Source organism: Apis mellifera, linkage group LG6, assembly GCF_003254395.2.
Source record: "Apis mellifera strain DH4 linkage group LG6, Amel_HAv3.1, whole genome shotgun sequence".
In the NCBI taxonomy this organism is placed as follows: domain Eukaryota; kingdom Metazoa; phylum Arthropoda; class Insecta; order Hymenoptera; family Apidae; genus Apis; species Apis mellifera.
Genome location: NC_037643.1, coordinates 7,040,163 through 7,062,177, shown reverse-complemented (window position 1 = coordinate 7,062,177; position 22,015 = coordinate 7,040,163). Strand labels below are relative to the sequence as shown.

The 22,015-nt window shown below is 28.3% G+C and overlaps 2 protein-coding genes across 4 annotated transcripts; one reads left to right on the top strand and one right to left on the bottom strand.

Moving 5' to 3' along the window:
- Positions 1-148: 148 nt before the first annotated feature.
- LOC409810 (anaphase-promoting complex subunit 4) lies at positions 149-3,852 on the bottom strand. Of its 3 annotated transcripts, XM_006564100.3 has the most exons (8): positions 3,758-3,852; positions 2,910-3,008; positions 2,281-2,663; positions 1,984-2,184; positions 1,630-1,911; positions 1,321-1,544; positions 684-1,255; positions 149-598 (listed from the first exon to the last, which is right to left on the bottom strand). In XM_006564100.3, exons 2-8 carry the CDS (start codon positions 3,001-3,003, stop codon positions 192-194), a joined length of 2,163 nt encoding a protein of 720 aa, XP_006564163.1. In that variant the 5' UTR covers positions 3,004-3,008; positions 3,758-3,852; the 3' UTR covers positions 149-191. The 3 variants fall into 3 exon arrangements, with proteins under 3 accessions (XP_006564163.1, XP_006564164.1, XP_393301.3); XM_006564101.2 differs by lacking the exon at positions 3,758-3,852 and having other exon boundaries at positions 684-1,231; positions 2,910-3,298; XM_393301.6 differs by lacking the exon at positions 3,758-3,852 and having other exon boundaries at positions 2,910-3,015.
- Positions 3,853-5,561: 1,709 nt separating this feature from the next.
- On the top strand, positions 5,562-21,774 carry LOC413190 (calcium-dependent protein kinase 4). Its single transcript, XM_396640.7, has 7 exons — positions 5,562-5,840; positions 7,263-7,353; positions 15,972-16,175; positions 16,248-16,389; positions 17,006-17,205; positions 17,896-18,048; positions 19,632-21,774. Exons 1-7 carry the CDS (start codon positions 5,807-5,809, stop codon positions 20,920-20,922), a joined length of 2,115 nt encoding a protein of 704 aa, XP_396640.4. The 5' UTR covers positions 5,562-5,806; the 3' UTR covers positions 20,923-21,774.
- Positions 21,775-22,015: the final 241 nt, after the last annotated feature.

Sequence of the window (22,015 nt, the reverse complement as noted above, 5' to 3'; positions counted from 1 at the left end):
TTTAATTAAATAATATTTTATACATAAGATTTCATAATATATTGTATATAAATTATTATACATAACGTATGTACATATAAAATGATTAAATTGCTTAATTCATTATTTTAATATATATATATTTTTATCACGTTTATATTATTGAATATTTTTTTTTATTTATATTAATTATATTTATCATGTATATATATTTATTGAGAATTTGGAACTGTTCCATGACTAGTATCCAACATATTATCATTAGTTCCATCTTCTTCTTCTTCTTCATCATCTTCATCTTCAGGTTCAACTTCAGTTTCTAATAATCTTATTTTTCTATTGCTTTCACTTAAAACAGCTGCTACTTTTCGTGCACCACTAACTGCTATTTTTTTAGCAGATATACCTTGGAAAGGCCGTGGCCAGCTATTATTTAAAAGATCACCTAAACTAATTAAATTTTTATCTTGATTTCCAAAAATTCGGATGTGATTTATTGGTAATTGTACAAGATATGAGGCATGTGTTTGTTTACTTAGTAAAAGTAAACTAAGATATTCATTAGAATAAAATTGAAGATCAATTACAGTACAATCGGTGTAATTCTTAGAATATGATTCTATAATAAAGAAAAGAATATTAGTTTAAAAATTAAAATATATATATTACATATAATATAACAACAATATAATAAAACAACAAACCTGATTTATGATCTGTATTAATTATAGCTAATTTAAAACTGAGAGAAATGGGTTCTGTATATAAACATTCAATTTTAAATAAACGTAATATTTTATGATCTAAATCACATGTAGCTACTAATAAACCATCATCGTTTGTTGTAATTTGTGATGATGTAAATCCTATAGATGGTACCAAAGCAATATTTGATATAGTAAAATGTTCAACTAATCCTTGATAAGCTTCACGAAAAACATTATGTATAGCAGTAATCAATTTCGCATGAGATTGTAATAAAGAATAATTAAGATCTTGTTTCACGATAAGCGGATGATCACGAAGACAATGATTTTCATCGAGCATTGTAGCCCACTCGCTTCCTTCAGGAGTTAAACAAGTTTGTAAATTTTCACGTCGTAAATATTGACCTAACTTTTCTAAATTCACTCCCTTTCTTCCTCCAACACCGGGCTCAGTTTTATCAAAGCCGCGTAAGAATTCAGCAATAAATGTTAACTCTTGTTGACTAACACGACTTACTTCAGATGGTATCCTTTCATCTGTCAATCTTAAAATTACGACATACAACCACCTTAAATAAAAATTATATATAAAAATTAAAAAAATATTATTAAAAATTTTAATTTTTAAACATACCGAAAAAATGCTTTATAATCACGCATACTATGATCTATAACTTGTTGAATTTCAGAAGATTTTGCTAAAAATGCTTCTGATGCATGAAGAGCATTAGTTATGATGGTTTCATCAGTGAGTCCCAATAATTCATATGGACCACCCAATCTGATCATTCCTCTCATTTCAGCTAATTGATATACTAAGGCCATCCCAACACTAGTTAAATTTTTTAAAACTAATTTCTATAAAATAAAAATAAATTATTATGTTGAATATAATATAATATGTAATGAATATAATAAAAAAAATTAAATTTCTGTATCATACCTGTATATTACTATAGCACATTTCAATACTGTGTCCTAATTTTTTTAAACCTTTTTCAGTTAAATCACGTAACAAAAAATTTTCTAAATTTTGAGTAGGTATTCCAATCATTAATAATTCTAGGAAATCTGCAGCAACTCCACCAGGGGGATTTGTTTCTGCATATCTTGCAAGTTTTTCATCCATTTCTAAAAGAATTGTTTCCCAAGCCTCAGATATTGCCATTAATGTACGTGAAAGATAATCCATTAAATATTCAATATTAGCTTGAGCTTGTGCTACCTTACATTTGAAAAAAATCTTATAGAAATTAACATTATTTTAAAATATAATTTTTTAAAATGTATTAAATACCTTTAAAAATGCTGTACTTTGTTCTAATAATGGACACCATAATCTACATGCTTTAATACCATTTTTATCTTTCCATGTAATCCACATTGATTTGCCAAATCCACCACTAATTTCTAATATTTCACCATGACCAACAGAAATTGTACCACAATAAAACATTCCGAATACATACATAGCAACATTTCCATCATCTAAACCAAGCTAGAAAATATAATTATATATAAATGATAATAATTTTATGTATACATATATGCTAGTATTATAAAATATATTAAAGTTTATAATATTAAAGCTTACAAAAAGTACATCTAAAGTTTGAGATAAAAATTCTTTACGTTCTGGTTCTTGACCAAAACTTCTATTTAAACTAGGTAAAGGTGGAAGATATTCTCCAGTTGGTTGCATATTTGTTTTGTTACCATTTAATGAAGTATTGTTTTCTGTATTTGTTAATGGTAACCACATCATACATGTAATTGCATTGTGTAACATTAGTTTTGTTTTATGTATAATATTTTTATTTTCAATATCTACAAGACAGACTAATTTAGAAGTTTCATAACAAATTGCTAAAAGTTTTCCATCTGGTCTCCATGCTAAATTTACAACAGTATCAGATTCTTCTTGAGGATTTAATAACCATACTTTTTGCCATGTTAATCTATGCAATGTAACTTCTCCTACAATAATAATTTTAATAAAGTAATATTATTTACTACATATTAATACTATGAATATCACATTATTTGTTATGAATAAAATTAATTATATTGAGTTAAATTAAATATTTTAATAATATATATCAAAATATCAAAAAACATTTTAACATTATATTTAAAATTATTAATTGCATATAAAATTATGCGTAGAAATTTAAATATAAATAATATAAAATATTATTTCACTTATTAATTCAAAAATCTAACCTTTTATATTTGCAATCGCTAAAAGATCCATTTTTGGAGACCATTGCATTCTTATTACTTCAGCTGGAAGTTGTCGTTCTTCTAATTGTCTCATACTACCTGCCATTTTTATAATATTCACAATTTAATTTGCAACAACATTCTGTTAAACAACTAAAAAGTCTATCTTTAAGGTTATGTTTGCTTAATATGTTTGTTTATATAAATAAACGTTGCGTATATGTATATGTATATAATTAATATGTATAATTATAAATATTTTTTCTATGCTACACTCAAAAAGAAGTATATAAATCAATTAATCAATATAAATCAAATACATAATGTATATACTCATATAACACATATACAAATATTTATAGATCATTGACGTTTCAAGATGAACTTTTATACGTAATTTTGAAATTTTTATATTAATCATATTTTAGAAAAACTTGAATTATGAATAAAATATAAATAAATTAAAAAATAATAAAAACTTTATATAAAATTATTTCTAATACTTTTTTTAATATCAAATATAATATTATTTTTTATTTGTTATTTCAAATCTATATTTTAATCTATTACAATAAGATTATATTAATTTTTTCATGTTTAAAAAATTTATAAATGAATGCAGTAGAAATATGATGATATGATTAAATAAATTATCTAAACATAATTGCTAAAAGCAATTTAATGAATTAAAGAGAAGTTAAAGAGAACTTAAAATTAAAAATAAACGCTGCCACTGGCTTGTTAATATATTAGTTTTTGGGCATTACAGACAAAGATTTTGAATAAATTTTTGATGAAAATATCATTTCGAATTTCATACGCTAACAATAAATTGTTATGATACGTACGGCTGTACTAAATCTAAAGATGAGATACGTCTTCTTGTCAGGAATGAGGCCATTGAAGTTCAGATCATAATTAGAGCAAACCAAATTTTCACGCTAACATGTTTTAAGATAACTTTGAATTTTACAATCTAAATGACAATTAAATATTATGAAAATATATTTTTTCATTAAAATTTTTAGTTGTTTTGTTTATTTTATTTCATTTTTTATTTATTTATTTATCATTTTATATAATATATGTATTTAATTGATATTCAATGGAAAAATATTATAAAAGAATATTAAAAAAAATGAAAAAAATTTTTAAGTAGATATATATGTAAAAATCAGGATTCATTAGATTAAAAAAAAATTTCCGTTTTGAATATTTCAAAAATATTTTTTATACACATAAAAATTCGAAATGTTTTTATTTCCAATGTTTATTACATTATTTATAATGTATATTTATAAAATTGATAGTTTGACTGCGTTTTATAATTTATTATACATATATATAATACATTAAACATGTGATAATTTAAAACATGATTATACAATATATAATTATTTAATTATTATATATAATTAAATAAAATTTATTTTTCGTTCATAAGTAAGGAACAATGTGATATATATATGTTAAAAAATAATAGATAATTTAATTTATTAAAATATATTATAAAATTATATTATAGATTATATATTACTATTAAAAATTTTCTTAAATTTATATAAAAAAATAATCATATTAAAATAAAAAATTTTATTTTTTAAAATTCAAAGATAGAAAAATATAATGCATAAAGAGAAAAATAAAAAAACAAGGAAAATTTAATTTTTTTTTTAATTTAACAATCTATTACATATAAAATTTCAATGAAACCATAAGTAATTAATCTTTTTGATTTTTCCATTTCAAAAAAACTCACATTTTTAGAAAAATAATTTTCATTATTTATGATTAAATTTTTTCAAATCGGTTTAAAATTAATAGTATTATTATTGTTCGAGAATTATTCACAGAGTAATTATTAAAATTAATTTAAATCTCAATAATCGCAATATTCATGTAGTTTTTAGTATTCATTCCTTTTAATAATTTCTATGGAATTTATACGGAAGATATAATCTCTTTGATCGATTAGTTCATTTATTTATTCATTGATCTGTTTGACGATTGGTTTTTTAATTTAAATATTAATGGATTTGTTAATTAATTCATCGATACATTCATTAATACATTCGTTAAAATATATCTGTCAATTTATTCCTCCATATTTGTTAATCTATTTGTCGATTGGTTCATCATCGATATATTTAATCGATTTATTAATCTATTTACTGATGCATCCATTAAATTAATTAATCAATTTTTTAATTTATTTATTAATGTTATTGCTTACCTTAATTAAATTAATTTATACAATAATTTATTTTTCTCTTATTTACCAATTCATTTATCGATTTATTCATCGATATATTCGATAACCTATCATTAGTTATATTAATCGATTAGTTCATCGATCTATTCATCAATACGTTTTTTAATCTATTCATCGATTTATTTTTCACTAATATACTGATCGATTGTCTCGTTAATTCATATAACGATACATTCTTCGACCCATTCGTAAATCTATTCGTTGCATCGCGTCAGTATCGAGGCCGCGATGAGAAAGGCGCGCCTAGGCGCCTCGTGTCTCTCGTTAGAGTGCAGGACAAAGTCGATCGAAGGTGGTGGTCGACGGCGAAGAACGCGCGCGGAGCAGGAGGGCATCGAGGAACGCCAGTGGCCACGTGACCCGTCACCAGAATCCGCGGCGTCCGCCGAAAATCTAAATCCGTCCGAGCCGAGAAGAAGAGGTACCCGCCGTCGACCTCCGGGGACTCGATGCCTGAGACCGCAAACGCGATAGTCAATAATTGCCTTTAGGGTGTACCGGATCGACAGAAGAAACTGAACGCGATCATCGTCCGCGTGTGCAACTACGACCGCGATTCGTTCGTCGAACGCAGTCCGTTCTTCAAAAACTTCCTAGGGGAAGGTAATCAACACACATCGGAAGGATGATACGCGTCGACGAAACTGATCCAGTGGGCGGTAAGGAAGTCCAAACATTTCTCAATATAATAAATAACGTGTTAGCCTGTGAAATGTTGAATATCGTATTGAAGATGATCGTGATTCGTTTGTGAATTTCTACGTTGAAATATAGATAAAAAAATTTAAGTTTTTTCAAATATAGTATCATATAGTGAATAGTGAATCGTTTTCTTTTGGAAGAAAAAGTATTCTATTGTTTCGTTAATATTAAGGTTATGAAATATGGAATATAGATTATTGATTAAATGGTGTATTTAAATAGTGAAAATCAAAGAACTTTTTTTTATAGAAAACAAAGAAAAAGTGTCTTTTATACGAAGAAAGATATAAATTTCGTTAAATTATCATTAAATCGTGATGGAATTTCTTATTTGGATAGTTACATTCGTGGTTATTTTATTCTTGTCCTAGTGTAGTGGCATGATACAGTGTTTCAAGCGTTATTTTTCTTTAAATAAATACAGTGATTCACTGGAATTTGGAACGATGATGGAGTATCGCTGGTTATTTACCGATTTTTGGATGATCAGTCTCGATGAACCTCAAAATTATTCGAGGCCACGGATGTTTCTATCCAGCTGTCTCATATGATAAGATGAAATGAGGTTGCGGCTGGTGTTAAACGATGAATTTATTGAACGATGCATTTATATTTCAAAATAAAAAAGAAATTTCATATTAAAATAAAAAAATTGTAAAATATATATTTATCTTTTGCATTAATCACAATTTATTATTTTTCAACAAATTAATATAAATAATGAATAAATAATTTTGTTTCAAATTTTTAATTAAAATTTAAATAGAAAATTTATAGAGAGAATTCGATATATCTGTACTGTTTCCTAAATAATAGAATTTATAAATTAGTGAGATTTCCTTGTAATACTGGATTATTGAAAAATAGATGATTAATGATTTGGTTTTTATTTCGAATAATAGGTGTAGTCTCGCAATCAGTTTTACGAATCGGCATTGTAAAAGAATGTGTCGATCATCGTTGCCGTCGGTAACAGAATTCGAATCAAGTTTCAGCTTAATCAGCTTCCGATTCGAGCGTGAATCTTTTATATATAAATTTTATATATATTTCCCTATATTTATTTATGAATGTAATATATATTTACTTGTAAAGAAATTAATTTTTGATTCAATATATTTTCTATTTATAAAAAAAATAATTTTCAAAAATATACAATTCAATAAAGATAATAACCTGTTATGTATTTATAAAAATATAAGATTATATATATTTAAATAAAACATAACACGATTAAATATAAATGTGATGCAAATAACGACACGATCAAATCTGAAAAATCAAATGAATAAATCGCAATATCGAAACACGATTGATTCGTATACGATATTAAAATTTATTAGCAAAATTATAATTTCAAAATTCCGTGTGTTTTACAGAAATCGAACCAAGCTTTCCCTATCGAGATGTGACGGTACGCCGGGGCGTGGAATTCAAGGATCATTACGACATTGCATCAGAGATCGGAAGGTAAGCGATCACATTGATTTCCTATATATATATACAGTGTTGTATTTTTATTGTTGACAAACAAAATGTTTCGTACAGGGCGATCCGATTCGTAAACAACAATAGCAATTTAATTTTCGATTGGCAAATATTTTAATTGTTCCCAAGATATTCGAGATGGGAATAGATACGTAGAATTTTCCTACGTAATTTTTTATAGATGATATGCGCGGCACGATCATTGCAAATATCGTGGCAAATCGTAGGGTTGGGCATGCAGTTTCTGAATTTGACACAATATGCATTCTAGCATTGCGCAATGATTATACAAGCTGTCTCGAGATTCTAATGCATGCCTCCGGCAGAGTGGAGGATTCCGAGGAACACGGAATTTCCGTTTTAAAAAATGCTAATCGATAAATTACAAATAGATCAAAATTTGATTTTTAAATACATGAATTCGAATTTTGAAAGATCTCTATATTCGAAAATCTAAATTGCATGTTATTTTTTTTTCTTTTCTTTCTTTTTTTTTTAAGAAATAATACTTTAATTTCTAAAATTTTTCAAACTTAAATGAACATAATAAACTAATAATAATAATTTTTTTTTTATTTTGTGAAAGTTATAATAAATTTTCTAAAAGTTAAATTTTCATTCATCTTTTCTTCATATAATTAAATTATTGTATTAGATTAGTAAAATTAAAATAATCTAAACATTTAATTATTTATATCAATTATGATCTATTTATCTGAATTTTGAGAATTTCAAATCATAAAAATTTTTTGAGAATTTAAAAATAATAAAAATATTAAACAATTTCAAATCTCTATTAAATCTCTATTAAATTCAAATTTTGAATCTGATCAATGATATTCTGTTAAATTTTAATCTTCTATTATAAAAGTTTTTTGTTATGAAAATTTCATCTATTGAAAACATTTTAACTCTTTAAAATGTTCAATTTTTTTAATACATTTTAGATTATTATTAATTGCATTATTTCTGATCAAAAAATGTTTTTAAGTACTGAATTAATCTTAGAGTTAATAAATTTGTGATGGGTTTCAAATTTCTTGTTTTAGCAATTACGAAAAACATGTATTTAAATGCTTTTGGCAAAATGAATATTGACTTTTGGTTAGATAGAAATATGATTTTATATATATATACCTGTTGTACACATACTTACTTATTTATTTTCATCATGTCACTTTAATCATGCGTGTATAATCTATACATGTTGTGTATATATATATTACAGGATGTATACTGTCCAAATTAATAAAGATTAAAATTGAATAAATTAGTAAATCAAGTTATTGGCTAAAAGTTGGATGTTATAAAACACTATGTATTTGAAGGAAGTTCTTTATTCATTTTTCATTTAATCATTGAATCAAAAATTGTTTTATGCTATTTTTAATAAAAATTATTATTATTATTAATTTCATTTACATTAGTTTTTATTCTATACAAATATAAATATAAATATATTATACGATATATTATGTAATATATTATGTAATATGTTTACGATTCATAATAAATAATTTTAAACATTATTGAATTAAAAATCTATAGTTCTATATTGTAAACTTTGCAAAAATATATATCCATAAATTTTTTAATTTTTCTTAAAAATTTCGTAATTTTTATTTTGCGTAGTACATCCAAATTGGTATTACATATATATTGTATAAATATATATTGACTCGAATTCGAGAAATGCATACGGAACGCGTAATACAATTTTAATGAATCATTAAAGAGCAAGTGAGCTTGAGTAAATAAATTATTGCATCCAAAATATTCGCTTTTTGCGTCTTTCTTTGAAAACATCTATGGATTGAACGTATATTTCTTACTTTTATTTATTACTGTTTTTCGTCCACCTTGTTAATAAAAATTTTACAATTTATTACTAAACTATGTACGTATATATTGCATCAAATAAATTTTTGAATATTTATAAATGGTACGATTCATAATATCTAAAAATAGATTAACAAAAAATTAGTATACAATTTGAAAAAAAACATTTGCAATTATTATATTTTTTTTTATTACAAGAATTTGTGCTTATAAAATATGCAAGGTTTATTGTACAAATGTTGTATGTTTCCTTTTTATGAAATTTCCAATCTTTTATATGCAATAAATGGTTCTTTACCGTTCCTTTATGTTGCGTAAAAATTACATTATAAAATTTGCTAAAATTATATTTTTGTCTTATATTTTATTCACATGTATCGTCGAATTTTTAAACCCGTTTAAAACATTAAAGACATTTGGGTAGTAAATCAAAAAAATTATAATTTTTCACTATATAATTAGAAATAACAAAAATCTGAAACCAATTTGACAGTTCTATTATAAAAGATAAATTGATTTAATGTTGAAATTTAACTATTTGATTATATTTAAATTTCAATCAAAATTGAATCCATGATAAATTTTTATCTTCGTTAATTCTATTGATAGATAATGACGAAAAATAATTGATTTTAAAATGATAGAATATGCAGATGATAAATTTTCCATTGAAAAAAGTCAAAAAAGAGAGATTGATCGTAAAGAAGGAAGGGAAAAGTTCGAAACCTTGACGTGTTTATTCCTTCCGGCGAACGTAGTATTCCAGTCTTGTATACATCGTAATCTTTCAGTTACTATGCGTGTCTACCATTATGAATGAGACTCGAACTTGAATGATCTTTACATGCAAAGCTGCCGTTTTTCACGAGCCAGTAAACTTACAAAATAAATTATTGGAATGTTTGTTCTCTTCTCGAGTTTTGCATTCTCGAGTTATGTATCATCGATGCTTTTGTGCATAGTTTTTTGCACAAAAATATCGGCAAACATTATAAAATTATTAGAAGAATGATAATAAATATAATTGAAGTGGAAGAAAGAATTTTCAGGACACGAGTCCAAGTTCGAAGGATAGGTTTTTATTTTTAATCGGGATCGAATGCCGGGACACAATAGCGTATTGTAAAAAAGAGTTGACGAATGGATCAGTGCCAAAGGTAAGATTTGAATGTCAATGACAAACTATTAGTGAACCATCAACTGAATGGATCTCTCGATCGAGAAATATTGGAAAATCTTCGCCCAGCTTCGTCATGTTTAATCTTTAATCTTTAACGTTTGAGATTATTTTAACGGATGGAAAAATTTTTTTGAAAGATATTGCTTTTTTTTAGCTTTTGAATAATAGTTGGCAAATGTATAACAATGTTTCGAAATGATTTGAATGATGTAATAAAAATATTTCTTTTTAAAAATGGAAAGTATAGAATTTTTTTTCTATAAACAATCGATATGAGTTGATATTGTATTTTTATTATACATCTAGTAGATTATTTCAAGAATTAAAAAAATTTTGTATAATTTTTAAAGATTGTATATCAGTTTTAATAATATGATCTAATATTAATTTCATAATTATATTCGGAACAAGGAAACAGATTTTCATTCAAATTTACTTATTGAATAGAGATATTTTTATCAACAGATATATTGTTAAAATAAATTTTTCGAAGCATATTTTCTATAACAGTATTGAAATATCAATATGCATAATTAGTTCAATTCTTTTACAATAAATCTCAATTTAATACCTAGAGATTCAAATTATTATCATAAATTTTCAACAAATCGTCCACGATCTCGAGTCGTTGACCATTTCATGACAAAACTGTTTCATTCATAATCTCTTCGAAATAATTCATCTTCAAATTTTAATGAAACGATTTCACTAATTCATTTCATTGATTATTCTTCTAATAACAAGTTTCACGATCGTAAATCATGTTTTCCAATTAAACGGAATCGTTTTCATCGTTTGGCAATCATTATCGGATTGGCCATTTTCCATCCAAGAGCCACGATGTATCGTTCAATCATTCCACTGTGTATCGTGGCCATTCGCGAAAAATATCTCTTCGATGGCCATTGAAATGAAGTGTACTATGCAATTTGATAACGAAGGTATGCAAAGAGCTGAAACGTTGCATAAAGTTCGATGTCTAATCAAGGTTCTTGCATGTCTATAAATAATGCATTTTTCACGGTGATTGACGTTCTTACAACCAGTCTCACCGTCCGGTATCTCGATGCTTTTGACACGTGGATTCGATCATTGACATCTCTGACTAAATTCTTCTTCGAATTGGATAGATAGATCATTTATAATTAATTCGTAAACTTTTACTTTATTATATAACATTATTTTCGTCATATAATTTGTATCTTAAATTATATTATTGATAAGTGTATTGATTAAAATTTCTGATTTATTAATTTGAAAATATAATTTAATTTTCCAGATTGAAATACAGGGATGGATTGATATAAAGAAAAATTATCAAGTGTATATGTCTATTTTTAAATATTTCTCATTAAATAATTAATTTAAATGAAAATTCAAAGAATCAATATCCATTAAAATTTATTTGTCAAATTATAGAGAATTTAATTTTGTATTAAATGACTGAGAGATGACTGCGAGACAGAGAGACAGAAATAGAGTCTTATCTTATTATCATCTCGCTTCATCTAATGTAAAATTAAATTCTCTAAATAATTTAAAAAATAAATTTAACATTTTTACATAACAATTTTTGTTGTTGTTGTTCTCAATTTCTAACTCTTAAATTTTCTTTTCATTTTTCGAATACCTTAAATAAATAAATTTGTACTTAAATCTGTTCATTGCGATTGATCAAAACGCAGCTTCACGATATTAATTCGTTCTCTGGCAGACATTCTTCGTTTTGATAATCTGCAATTCCGACCCTGTTGTCTATGGTATGCTCTACTAACTCACTGACTCACTTACTTGGCTTCGTGACAGCTACGTTACACCATCGCATTCTACCGATGCTCAAAGCGACAGCTTTGATACTTCTCTTGATTTTTCTTTCTTCTCGACGCGCTCTTCCTATTTACAAAATTCTTTTAACAATCCTTGACTTGGAAATCGTGAAAATTCTTGCGCACATTTTTTTTGAATACAGGAAAAAATGATGGAAAAACGACTAGATGGAACGATGTTAAAAAAGTAAAATTTTCATAAACACTTGAGTGAAGCTTAAGGAGAGATTCCTCGTTCTTCAAATATAATATTTGTGATATTTCGAATATTTTAAGCTTTCTTTGCATATCATACGTATTCCATAGATTTTTTTTTCTTTTCATTTCAATTTTGCATAAATGCAATAAGTGATTCCCGAATGACTTGTACAGCAAACTAAAAATGTGGATATTCTTTCTTATTTATTGTGTATTTGTCGGCACACATTCTTGGCGAGATATGGACTGCAAGATTTTCAAAGTTTAAAAGATTTCGAGACGGTTGGAAACGGTATTTTTGATCCTGCGTTGCTTGGCACAATAAGACGCGATAAATTGTGAGTTCATGACAGGTGCACACGCGATATTTATTCCGTTGGGTAGAACATGAAATTGGATGGAATTGTATGCAATTTTCTCGACGAAATTCTTCCTTCATTGCTTCGTAAACGATCATATTTATTACCTCGATCGATTCCAATCAGTTTACATCAATCATTTGATTCATCTGAAAATGAAAAATTATATAAATTAGATATTTTTTTGTGTAAAAATATATATATATTTATTTATCCATCTATTCATATTGGATGAATAAATTTTTTTAACGTAAATTATTATACGAACGAGTAACAAGTGATTAATAGATTACAATTTAAAAATGCTATAAAGAATAAAGAATCACAAGTCTCATTGAAGTTATTCATATTAGTAACGACGCAAATAACGTAAATAAATTAGCAATAAAATTATGTCACCTTGAAGTTAATATGAATACATCAATTTAAAGCTCGATAGAATTTCAAAAAATTCAAGATATCATATGTTATTCATTTCTTATGAAGTCATTTGTTTGTTGTCATTCGAACCATATTATTTCTTTGAGAATAAAAAAAGTTAAATACAGTATAATACATAATTTAAGAAGATGTTGAAAGAGTAATTATAATAAAAACAGAATATTTCATTTGTATCCATTGTTGATGAATAAGATTCGATATATAATTTTTTTCTTTTTATAAAAAGATACTCGTTATATTCAATAAACCTTCTTCGACGCGTGTTGCTTGTTCTTGTGTACTTGGCGATACACATACCCAACACTACCGTTGCAGCTTTTGCTACGCCATTCCCTGATTGGCCAATGTTTTTTGTTAATAACTCGTTGATAAAACTATAACGAAAATTTTTTGCAAAGGAAAATGTTAGTTGAAATTATATCAGGAATCTCCCGTTGATCCGTGTTTTCGCATTTTGTTGAAACATGTTGTATGTATAAAAGTGAACGTGAGAAGTTAAGAAGGTTAAAGTTCACGAATGCAATTTCTATTCGTGATCTTAAGACATTCAATGGAATATTAACAAGATGTTTTTGTTCTGTTCCTTTATACATTTGCAAATGTTCTCAAGTTACTGCGATTTATTATGCTGCAAGACTATCAAGAAATATTACCATGGATTTTATGTATCTTCCGTTTATTCCATTTTCAAGGTTTTTATTATTCTATATCATTATCAAGGATTTTTTTATTGATATTTATTCTAATTTATTTGCATTATATATTCTACAATTTTTTACAATTAATAAAACATATTATAACTTTTAAAAACATTATTGTTTGTTTATAACTTCATAAATTTTGAAATTATTGCATTTTGAAATTAACTACTAAGTTTTGCATTTTACATTTTAAATGTGCGCAGAATTCAAATCAATGTTTTTTTCAAAAGCAACATTAGAAATTTTTTTCGATCAAAGCATCATGTCGACTCAAACGATGCATTGCTCGATTTAATTAATAATCTTATTGTTGTGAAAATGTATATTTGATTAAATTATACATCTAATATCTAATAATTCTGTAGCCACATGGAAAAACATTTGTGTAACTTCGTTAAAATTGGTAAAAAAATTGATAATTAATAATAAAAAAAAAAAAGAAGGATAGATTGTACTTTTTTAAAAAAATTTTTTCCAGCTGAAAACAAACTTTAAAATTCTTGTAAAGAAGAAGAAGAACGTGACATATCTAATATGACTGCTAAATGCAAAAGGCAATAACTATTTATCACGAAGTTTAAGAAAAACAAAAAGAATTGCAATTTTTTTCATAACTTTAAAATCCTAGAGTAAAATTAGAAAAACGTGACATATCAAGTTTTTGTAATTTGACTACAAGAAAATAGTGATATTAGATAATAGTGAAATTCTATTTGATCAGAAAATTTGATATGGAAAAATGATACGAATAAAAAGGATATTTAAATATTATATCTCTTTCTCTGTGTTGATGATACAAATTGCTGTACATCAACAAAAGTTAACGTGTCTTTTTATCCATCTACATACAATTTACGTTAAATATATTTATGCTTCAAATAAAAGCTATCATATACATTTTCATATATAGGTAACATTTTTTTCATCGAAAATAACATTCGATTGCTTATACCATCAAGCGTGTTATAATTTATTGACCAATAGTTTGTAACAGTCGGTAAATTATATCAACGCTTGCCAAATCTTTAAACTTTATTACTTTGAATGTTTACTTATTGCTTGAAAGATTGACATTTGATAATTAAATTATACAATATGATATAAAAATAGCGAATATGACATAAAAAATATAGAAATTGTAAACCCGATTAATTGAAAATTTTTTTAGATAATTTCAAACGATATTTTCTTTTGCAAAAACTTTCATTACGTTACTGTGCTTTGTTAACGAGTTATTAAAAAAAAATAGTGAGCAATCATAGAGCGCATAGACTAATCAAGCCGTGACGATAAGTGTTGGATATGTAACTCCGATCGAATACGAACAAGCATCGAAAAAAAATCTCTTGAAATATAATAAATATTTTTTTTATCGAAATATTCAGAAATAATGGATAAACTAATTGTCTTCTTCCTCTTCCTCTTTTTCTCTATACACATATATTATTCATTTATTCATTTAAAAATGTTAGAAAAGTTATACTACGATTTAATATTATTCATTTTGAATAAAAGTTCAATTTATTCTTCCTCTACATGTAACAATTAATTAATTTATTCATTGTTTCTTAACAAAATATAATTTTTTTTTAGATATAGAGTATTTGTTATATTCAATAGATTCTTTGCGACACGTGTCGCTTGTTCATATTCGGTCGGCGACACATACCCATCACTATCGTTCCGGCTTGACTAATCTACGCGTTCTGTGGCCGAGTGTGTTTTTAGTTAATAACTCGTTAATAAAAACCCGAGGAATCTCCAATTAAACTGTATAAACCACATGTTTGGAATATCTTGTGTAAATATTTTCCCAAGCAATTTACAACTTTTTCTAAAGACACAAATATTTCTCTCATTTTGTTTCATTTAATTTTTATTTCGCTAATTTTAACCAAACGAAATTTCATTCATCCACTAATTAATCGAATGACAGTTGATTGAGTTGAAAGATTGATTGTCAACAATGAAAAACAAGACGAAATGATAGAATAAGGTTCCGTGCGAAATTTTACTGTGCATAGACGCGTGAAAACGAGATCGTTCCTATTTACAGAGGAAAATTTGGCACCGTTTATCGATGTAAGGAGAAAGTAAGCGGCTTGATGCTCGCCGCTAAGGTGGTGAACACCGCAAAAAAGGAGGACAGACGAGCCGTGGAACGAGAAGTCGAAATTATGAGACGATTGCAGCATCCACGACTTATTCAACTCTATGATGCCATCGATAACGGCCAACAAATATACGTAATTTTAGAGCTGTAAGATGTTTATACCATAAATGAGTCGAAAAAAATCTATCTCGATACACGTTGTGCTCGTGTATGTTCAAGGATTGAAGGTGGCGAACTATTTGAAAGGGTGATTGACGATGATTTTGTGTTGACTGAGCGCAGTTGCGCTGTTTTCATGAGACAGATCTGCGAGGGTATAGAATTCATTCATCGGCAGAATATTTTGCATCTTGATTTAAAGGTAAATTAACAATAAGTATTATTATTTTTGTATTGTATAATATAATTTGAAATCATACATATATATAGTATAATCTGAATTTTCAAAAAGTGACAGAATTGGATTTCTTGAGATTAAAATTGGTGGATAATAATGTAGGAATGTAAGAGAAATATATTATAGGTGTTTTTTTTTTTTTTTTTAATGCAATATTCAAAGATGTATAAATATTGCTTGATGCAATACCGTATATTATTAACATAAAATTTATAAAAATAAAATTGATTAAAAATTTTAATGTTAATGTTATTACGTTTTAATACATTGGAAATTTTAATAGATTTAATTTGCTTAATGGTAATTTGTAATTCTCGTTTTGATAATTTTAACGCATCCATGATGCAATTTAAAAACCATTATTCTGAAATTGTCTATTTTCCATCCATTTTCATTTATACATCAATTCTGAAACTGCATATGTGAAACGATAATTAATTATTTTTCTTAATATAGTGATTTTTTTAATAATCTTTATATAAAATAATTATATTGTTTTACAAGAAATGCGCGTTTATTCACCCAATATTATTTATTTTCCAATTTATTCATTTATCAATCAAATGCTCTTTGTTCATAGCCTGAGAACATATTGTGCTTGACGAAAGAGGGTAACAGGATCAAAATCATAGACTTTGGCCTCGCGAGGGAGTACGATCCAAAGAAGAAGCTGCAAGTTCTATTTGGCACGCCGGAGTTCGTTGCACCGGAAGTCGTAAATTTCGATCAGATTGGATATGGTACCGACATGTGGAGTATAGGCGTCATCTGTTACGTATTGTAAGTTGCCCTTCAATTTCTATCCCTTCGCTAATAATTTCGCTACAAACGTAAATACTTGAAGAATATCTCAAGGTATTCCCCTTTTAAAATACTTTAAATGGATCATCGTAACCAATTAAATTTTCATTTTCATTGTTAACCAACCGATTCTTCAAATTGATCTATATTTGATTTTTTTTTTTGCTAATAATTGTTCGATGTTAATGAGATTAATTTATGCATTATTAAATTCTCGAATTGTTATATTTTCTTTTTTCTTTTTTTTTTTTTAAATCTCGATCTCTTAAATTTTCAATATATTTTAAATCGTGAGTTTATTATAATAAAATGCATTTTTAGTTTTGGCAAAAGTCGCACATCTTTGTTTCTTTCATCTATCTTGCACACGTACACACACAGTTCTCTTAGATATGAGAAAAGTATCATCTATTTCTAACGCTAAACGAATAACCTTCAACGAAAAATATAAAACTAGTCCCGCATTCCAGACCTCTGTTCTCTAACGTTGCAAAGAATACAAACTTAAAGCTTATTGATCTTTTAAATGAAATCCGAATTAATGCTTATCCGATATAAAATATACCAAGTGAATATAATTTTTTTTTTATTCTAAAATAAAAGAATTTCTTTCATAAATGAAGAAATTATTGGAAAGATTTAATCATTTCCTTTTTTTCCAATCTCCAGATTATCCGGTTTATCGCCATTCATGGGAGATACAGACATCGAGACAATGGCAAACGTGACGATCGCCAAGTATGACTTTGATCACGATGCATTCGCGAACATATCGGAAGACGCGAAAGATTTTATACGATGTCTGCTGGTCAAAGACAAAGAGTACGTATAGCTTGTTATTTTTGAGAAATATTACGCGATACAGAGGTGACGTGGAGGAGGACTGATGCTAAAATATCCATGTCCACGTCATCATGTCCGTCCTCGCGATCGACACAAGTCGAACGTGAACACTGACACGTTTGCAATATTAATGAACGTAACTGGCCAGATAACGAAATGCAGGAACAGTGTTGTCTTTCAGTTATATATCGTTCCGCCAAGAAAATTCAACAAACCCATTGAGTAATTTTCATTTTGATGTAGGCTATTCCATCTTTCGAATCGAGATTAGTTTGTTTCATTATTCTAGATTAAATAATCCACTGGCCCAAATTGTTCGTTAAATAGAATAATCCATGGCAAATGTTTCCAACTGTTGTGTCATAATTTTTCCTCCTTTTCGCCATTCCGTAATGTAAATTTATCGAAGAATTTCGAATTAATATTAATTCTATTGAATAGAAGAAATAAATTTGTGAGTTCAAGAATTAACAAATCAATATTAAGAATTGTTATCGAACAGTGAAATTTTGCAGCTTTAGCTTCTCCATTTTGAATTAATCTTCTTTTAAATTAAAAAATTATATAGTGGAAGATTTCACTGTTGAAAAATTCTTTTACTCTTTTATCCTTTCTATTAAATTTTATTTTGGTAATTCAATATTATTTCAAGTATGGTGGTAAAACAAATATTCCTCTGATATATTTTCCATCCGTTCATTTTTTTTAAAAAATATTTCATATTATGCTTAGATAAATTTTTAATCCTTGATGATATTTTTGAAATGAAAAACTTTTTCAAACGTGTAATATTTTATATAATTAAAATATTAAAATTCAAATAACACGAAAGAATAAATTACATTTTCAGTCATCTGGACAGTTACAGCCACAGTTTTTTGTTGTAACTCTTTCACGGTTATTCTTCGACTTTCTCTCTCTCCCTTTGTGTCTGATTAATCCTGAGCATGTTTCCTTCATTTTCGACATGTTGCTTGTCACTCGAAGCGATGTAATATTTTTCTGAAAACACGAGCATCCTTACTTCCATCGAACGTGTTTCCATTTCGATCGAAGTAAGCGAGAGATTTTAACACGAACGATACAATTTTTGCGTTTCTTTTTCGTATTAAACTCTTAACAATTTCCTTCAAAGAGGAAACGAATAATCGTTCCGTTCAGAACAATTCTGTCTGTCTTTTTTGTCTGTCGTCGTTCTAAAAAAAAAAAAAAGTATCCAAAAAACGACCAGGGAAGATCCATCGATCGTATCGTTTCTCGACAATTCGATGCCACGATTTTCAAACGAGAAAAAAAAAAAAATTCCATTCCAAGAAAACACACGCGCGATCCCATTTTCATTGCTCACATTTTTTTCCATCCAGTTGAAAAAGCTACGAACAATTGCACGCTTCCGGCTCAAGATGGAATAAAACTTTGAAAATTGTCAATGCGTCTGCATGAGCGCGCGTGTGTGTATGAGGGAGAGAAAGAAATAGAAAGAAAGAGAATAAAAAAATGCAGAAAATAAAATCGAATTCATGTCGGGATCATCTTCACGAAGAAGCTATCGAATATTTCAGCAAACGTATGATGGCCAAGGAGTGCAGAGATCATCCCTGGTTGGCCAAGAAGTACATAGTGAGTGTACAGCAACAGATCGAGAGAACGTCGACGATACAGAAGCCCCAAGCGTCGATCCATCGGGTCCCTCGTGTTCAGGCGAACAGCATGGACGAGCTGGACATGACTAAGGACAATCTGAAGCTGTTCGTCGAGCGTTGGCGAGAGCACCCCGACAGCCCTTATCTGATCGATTTGCCGCAGTGCATCACGCTTCCTCACCAGTGCTCGACACTCCGCGACCACGAGGAATTGGTGTCGTTGAGGGGCCACAGCCCTTCTCCTTGCGCCAGTATTTCCAGCACCCTGTCGGAGGTGACGGAAAACAACTCCCCTCGAGAGAGCTACGGCTCGTTCCTCACGGTTCCGCCCACCTTCAATTTCGGTTTCGAGAGGAGAGCATCCGAGGGTGTTTCAACGGAGAAGCTGAGGAGCGATCCAGCAAGTCAGATCGTTCTCGCCGAGGAGATAATCAAATTATCCGAACGTCTCCGTTCCATAGCGATGGGGGCGTGCGTGAACGAGGTGGAGAGCCCCGCGGAGGGGGATAAGGTTAACAAGATGATGAAGGAGAAGGTCGAGGACAGGGATAAGAGAAACGGCTCGACGGCGAGGAGCAACGGTTTAATAGGCGGAGAGAACGCGGCCGAGTGCAACGAGATCGCGGAAAAATTGTCGAGCATAACGAGGCACAGGAGATTGAACGGGACGACTTTCCACAGTAATCGTAATTTCGAGAAATACACGGAGGCGAACAGCGGGGGAAATGTGTTCGCCCCGTTGAAGAAGAAGAAACAGAGAAAGGAGGAGGGGAGAGGCGAGGAAGGTGGGAAGGTTAGGAGAGAATCTTTGGGGGAGCAGGTGGAAGAATTGGCGAACGAGAGAATCCTGTCCGGTGGGAAGGAAGGTGAGATGGATTTGACGCCGCCGTGGCGGCGTCCAAGGGTGAAACAATTTGGCGAGACGAGTAGGGACGTTCCAAGAATTTCCGGACTTCGTAATTTGCATAAGAGTCTGAATCTTGACGAGCCCACCAGCACCAAGGATTTGTTGCTCCATTTGCTCGGTGAATGGGAAGAGGTTTCCATGAGGCCGTCGGGTGGCCGCAAGTCCGTGAGCGTCGATTGGTGCGGCGAGGAATCCGTGGCTAGGAAGACGATGAATTCTTTAGCCGAGTATTTCCAGTCCAAGCAACAAAAATCGACCACCGCCAATGCCAATTCGCCCACATCGAGTTCGATACATCGTTGAGATACATCGTTGAACTCGATTCGTTATGTTCGGATTTGTTTGTCATTTTTTTTCTCTTTTTTTTTTCACGAGAAAGGAAGGTGATTTCGATTATTGTGAAAATTTCTCAGGGCAGTGCGAGAAATGGAGAAACGGTGGACGACGATGAAACTTTATAATTATGTTATTTTGATTGCTCGTGGACACGACCCTACTTCCGGTTTGAGTGGAGTGAACAGAGTTTGTAGCGAGTGTGTGCGTTGATGTTTACTCGAATTCATTTATGTCGAATTTGGGTAAACGCGTGAGTTCCTGATTGTTCGTGTTATAAAGTTTATTATGTTCGATTTGGAAAAAAAGAAAAAAAAAAAAAAAGAAAAGATCGATTATTAAAATTTTTCAATGATCAATATTGTGTATTGATTCTTCATTCGTTTTCCAAAGAAAAAAAAAAAAAAAAATTTCCTTCTATTTTGGCATTCAATACGATAAAATCTGAAATACGAAATATGAATTCGTAAATCTGAAAATGAATATTGAATTATTTATTACATTGAATTACATCGCTGGCGACGATTTAAAAAATTTAAAAATGACATAAAACTATGTCCTCCGTTGTGTATATGTTAATAACATAGGAAATATTATTTAAATGATTAATGTCAATCATTTGATTTTTATGTATTGTCATTTTTCTTTATTTATTTATATTATAAATTGTTTGTGTAATAATTATATGCACGTGTAACAATAATTTAATTGCCTGTCGGATTTTCACAAAATCACTTAACATATTAACTTGTTTGTATTATTGCGTACATTTGTTTTAATATTCCATAAACGCGCGCAATAAAACAGCAAACTAAAAATTTATCAATATTACTTATTCTACACATGTCTATATATATTTCCATTAAAAAATGAGTTACAAGTTCTATTCTAAAAGAAAATTTAAGATATTATCTTAAATTTTATCTTAAATATCTTTAAAGTTATGCAATTACATAAAAGAAACTCATAAAATTGCAAAGGAAAATAATATATTTAAAAATAAAATTTAATTAAAATTATCCTTTTTATCTTGTGCGAATTTTATTTTTCTACAATTTTTGTT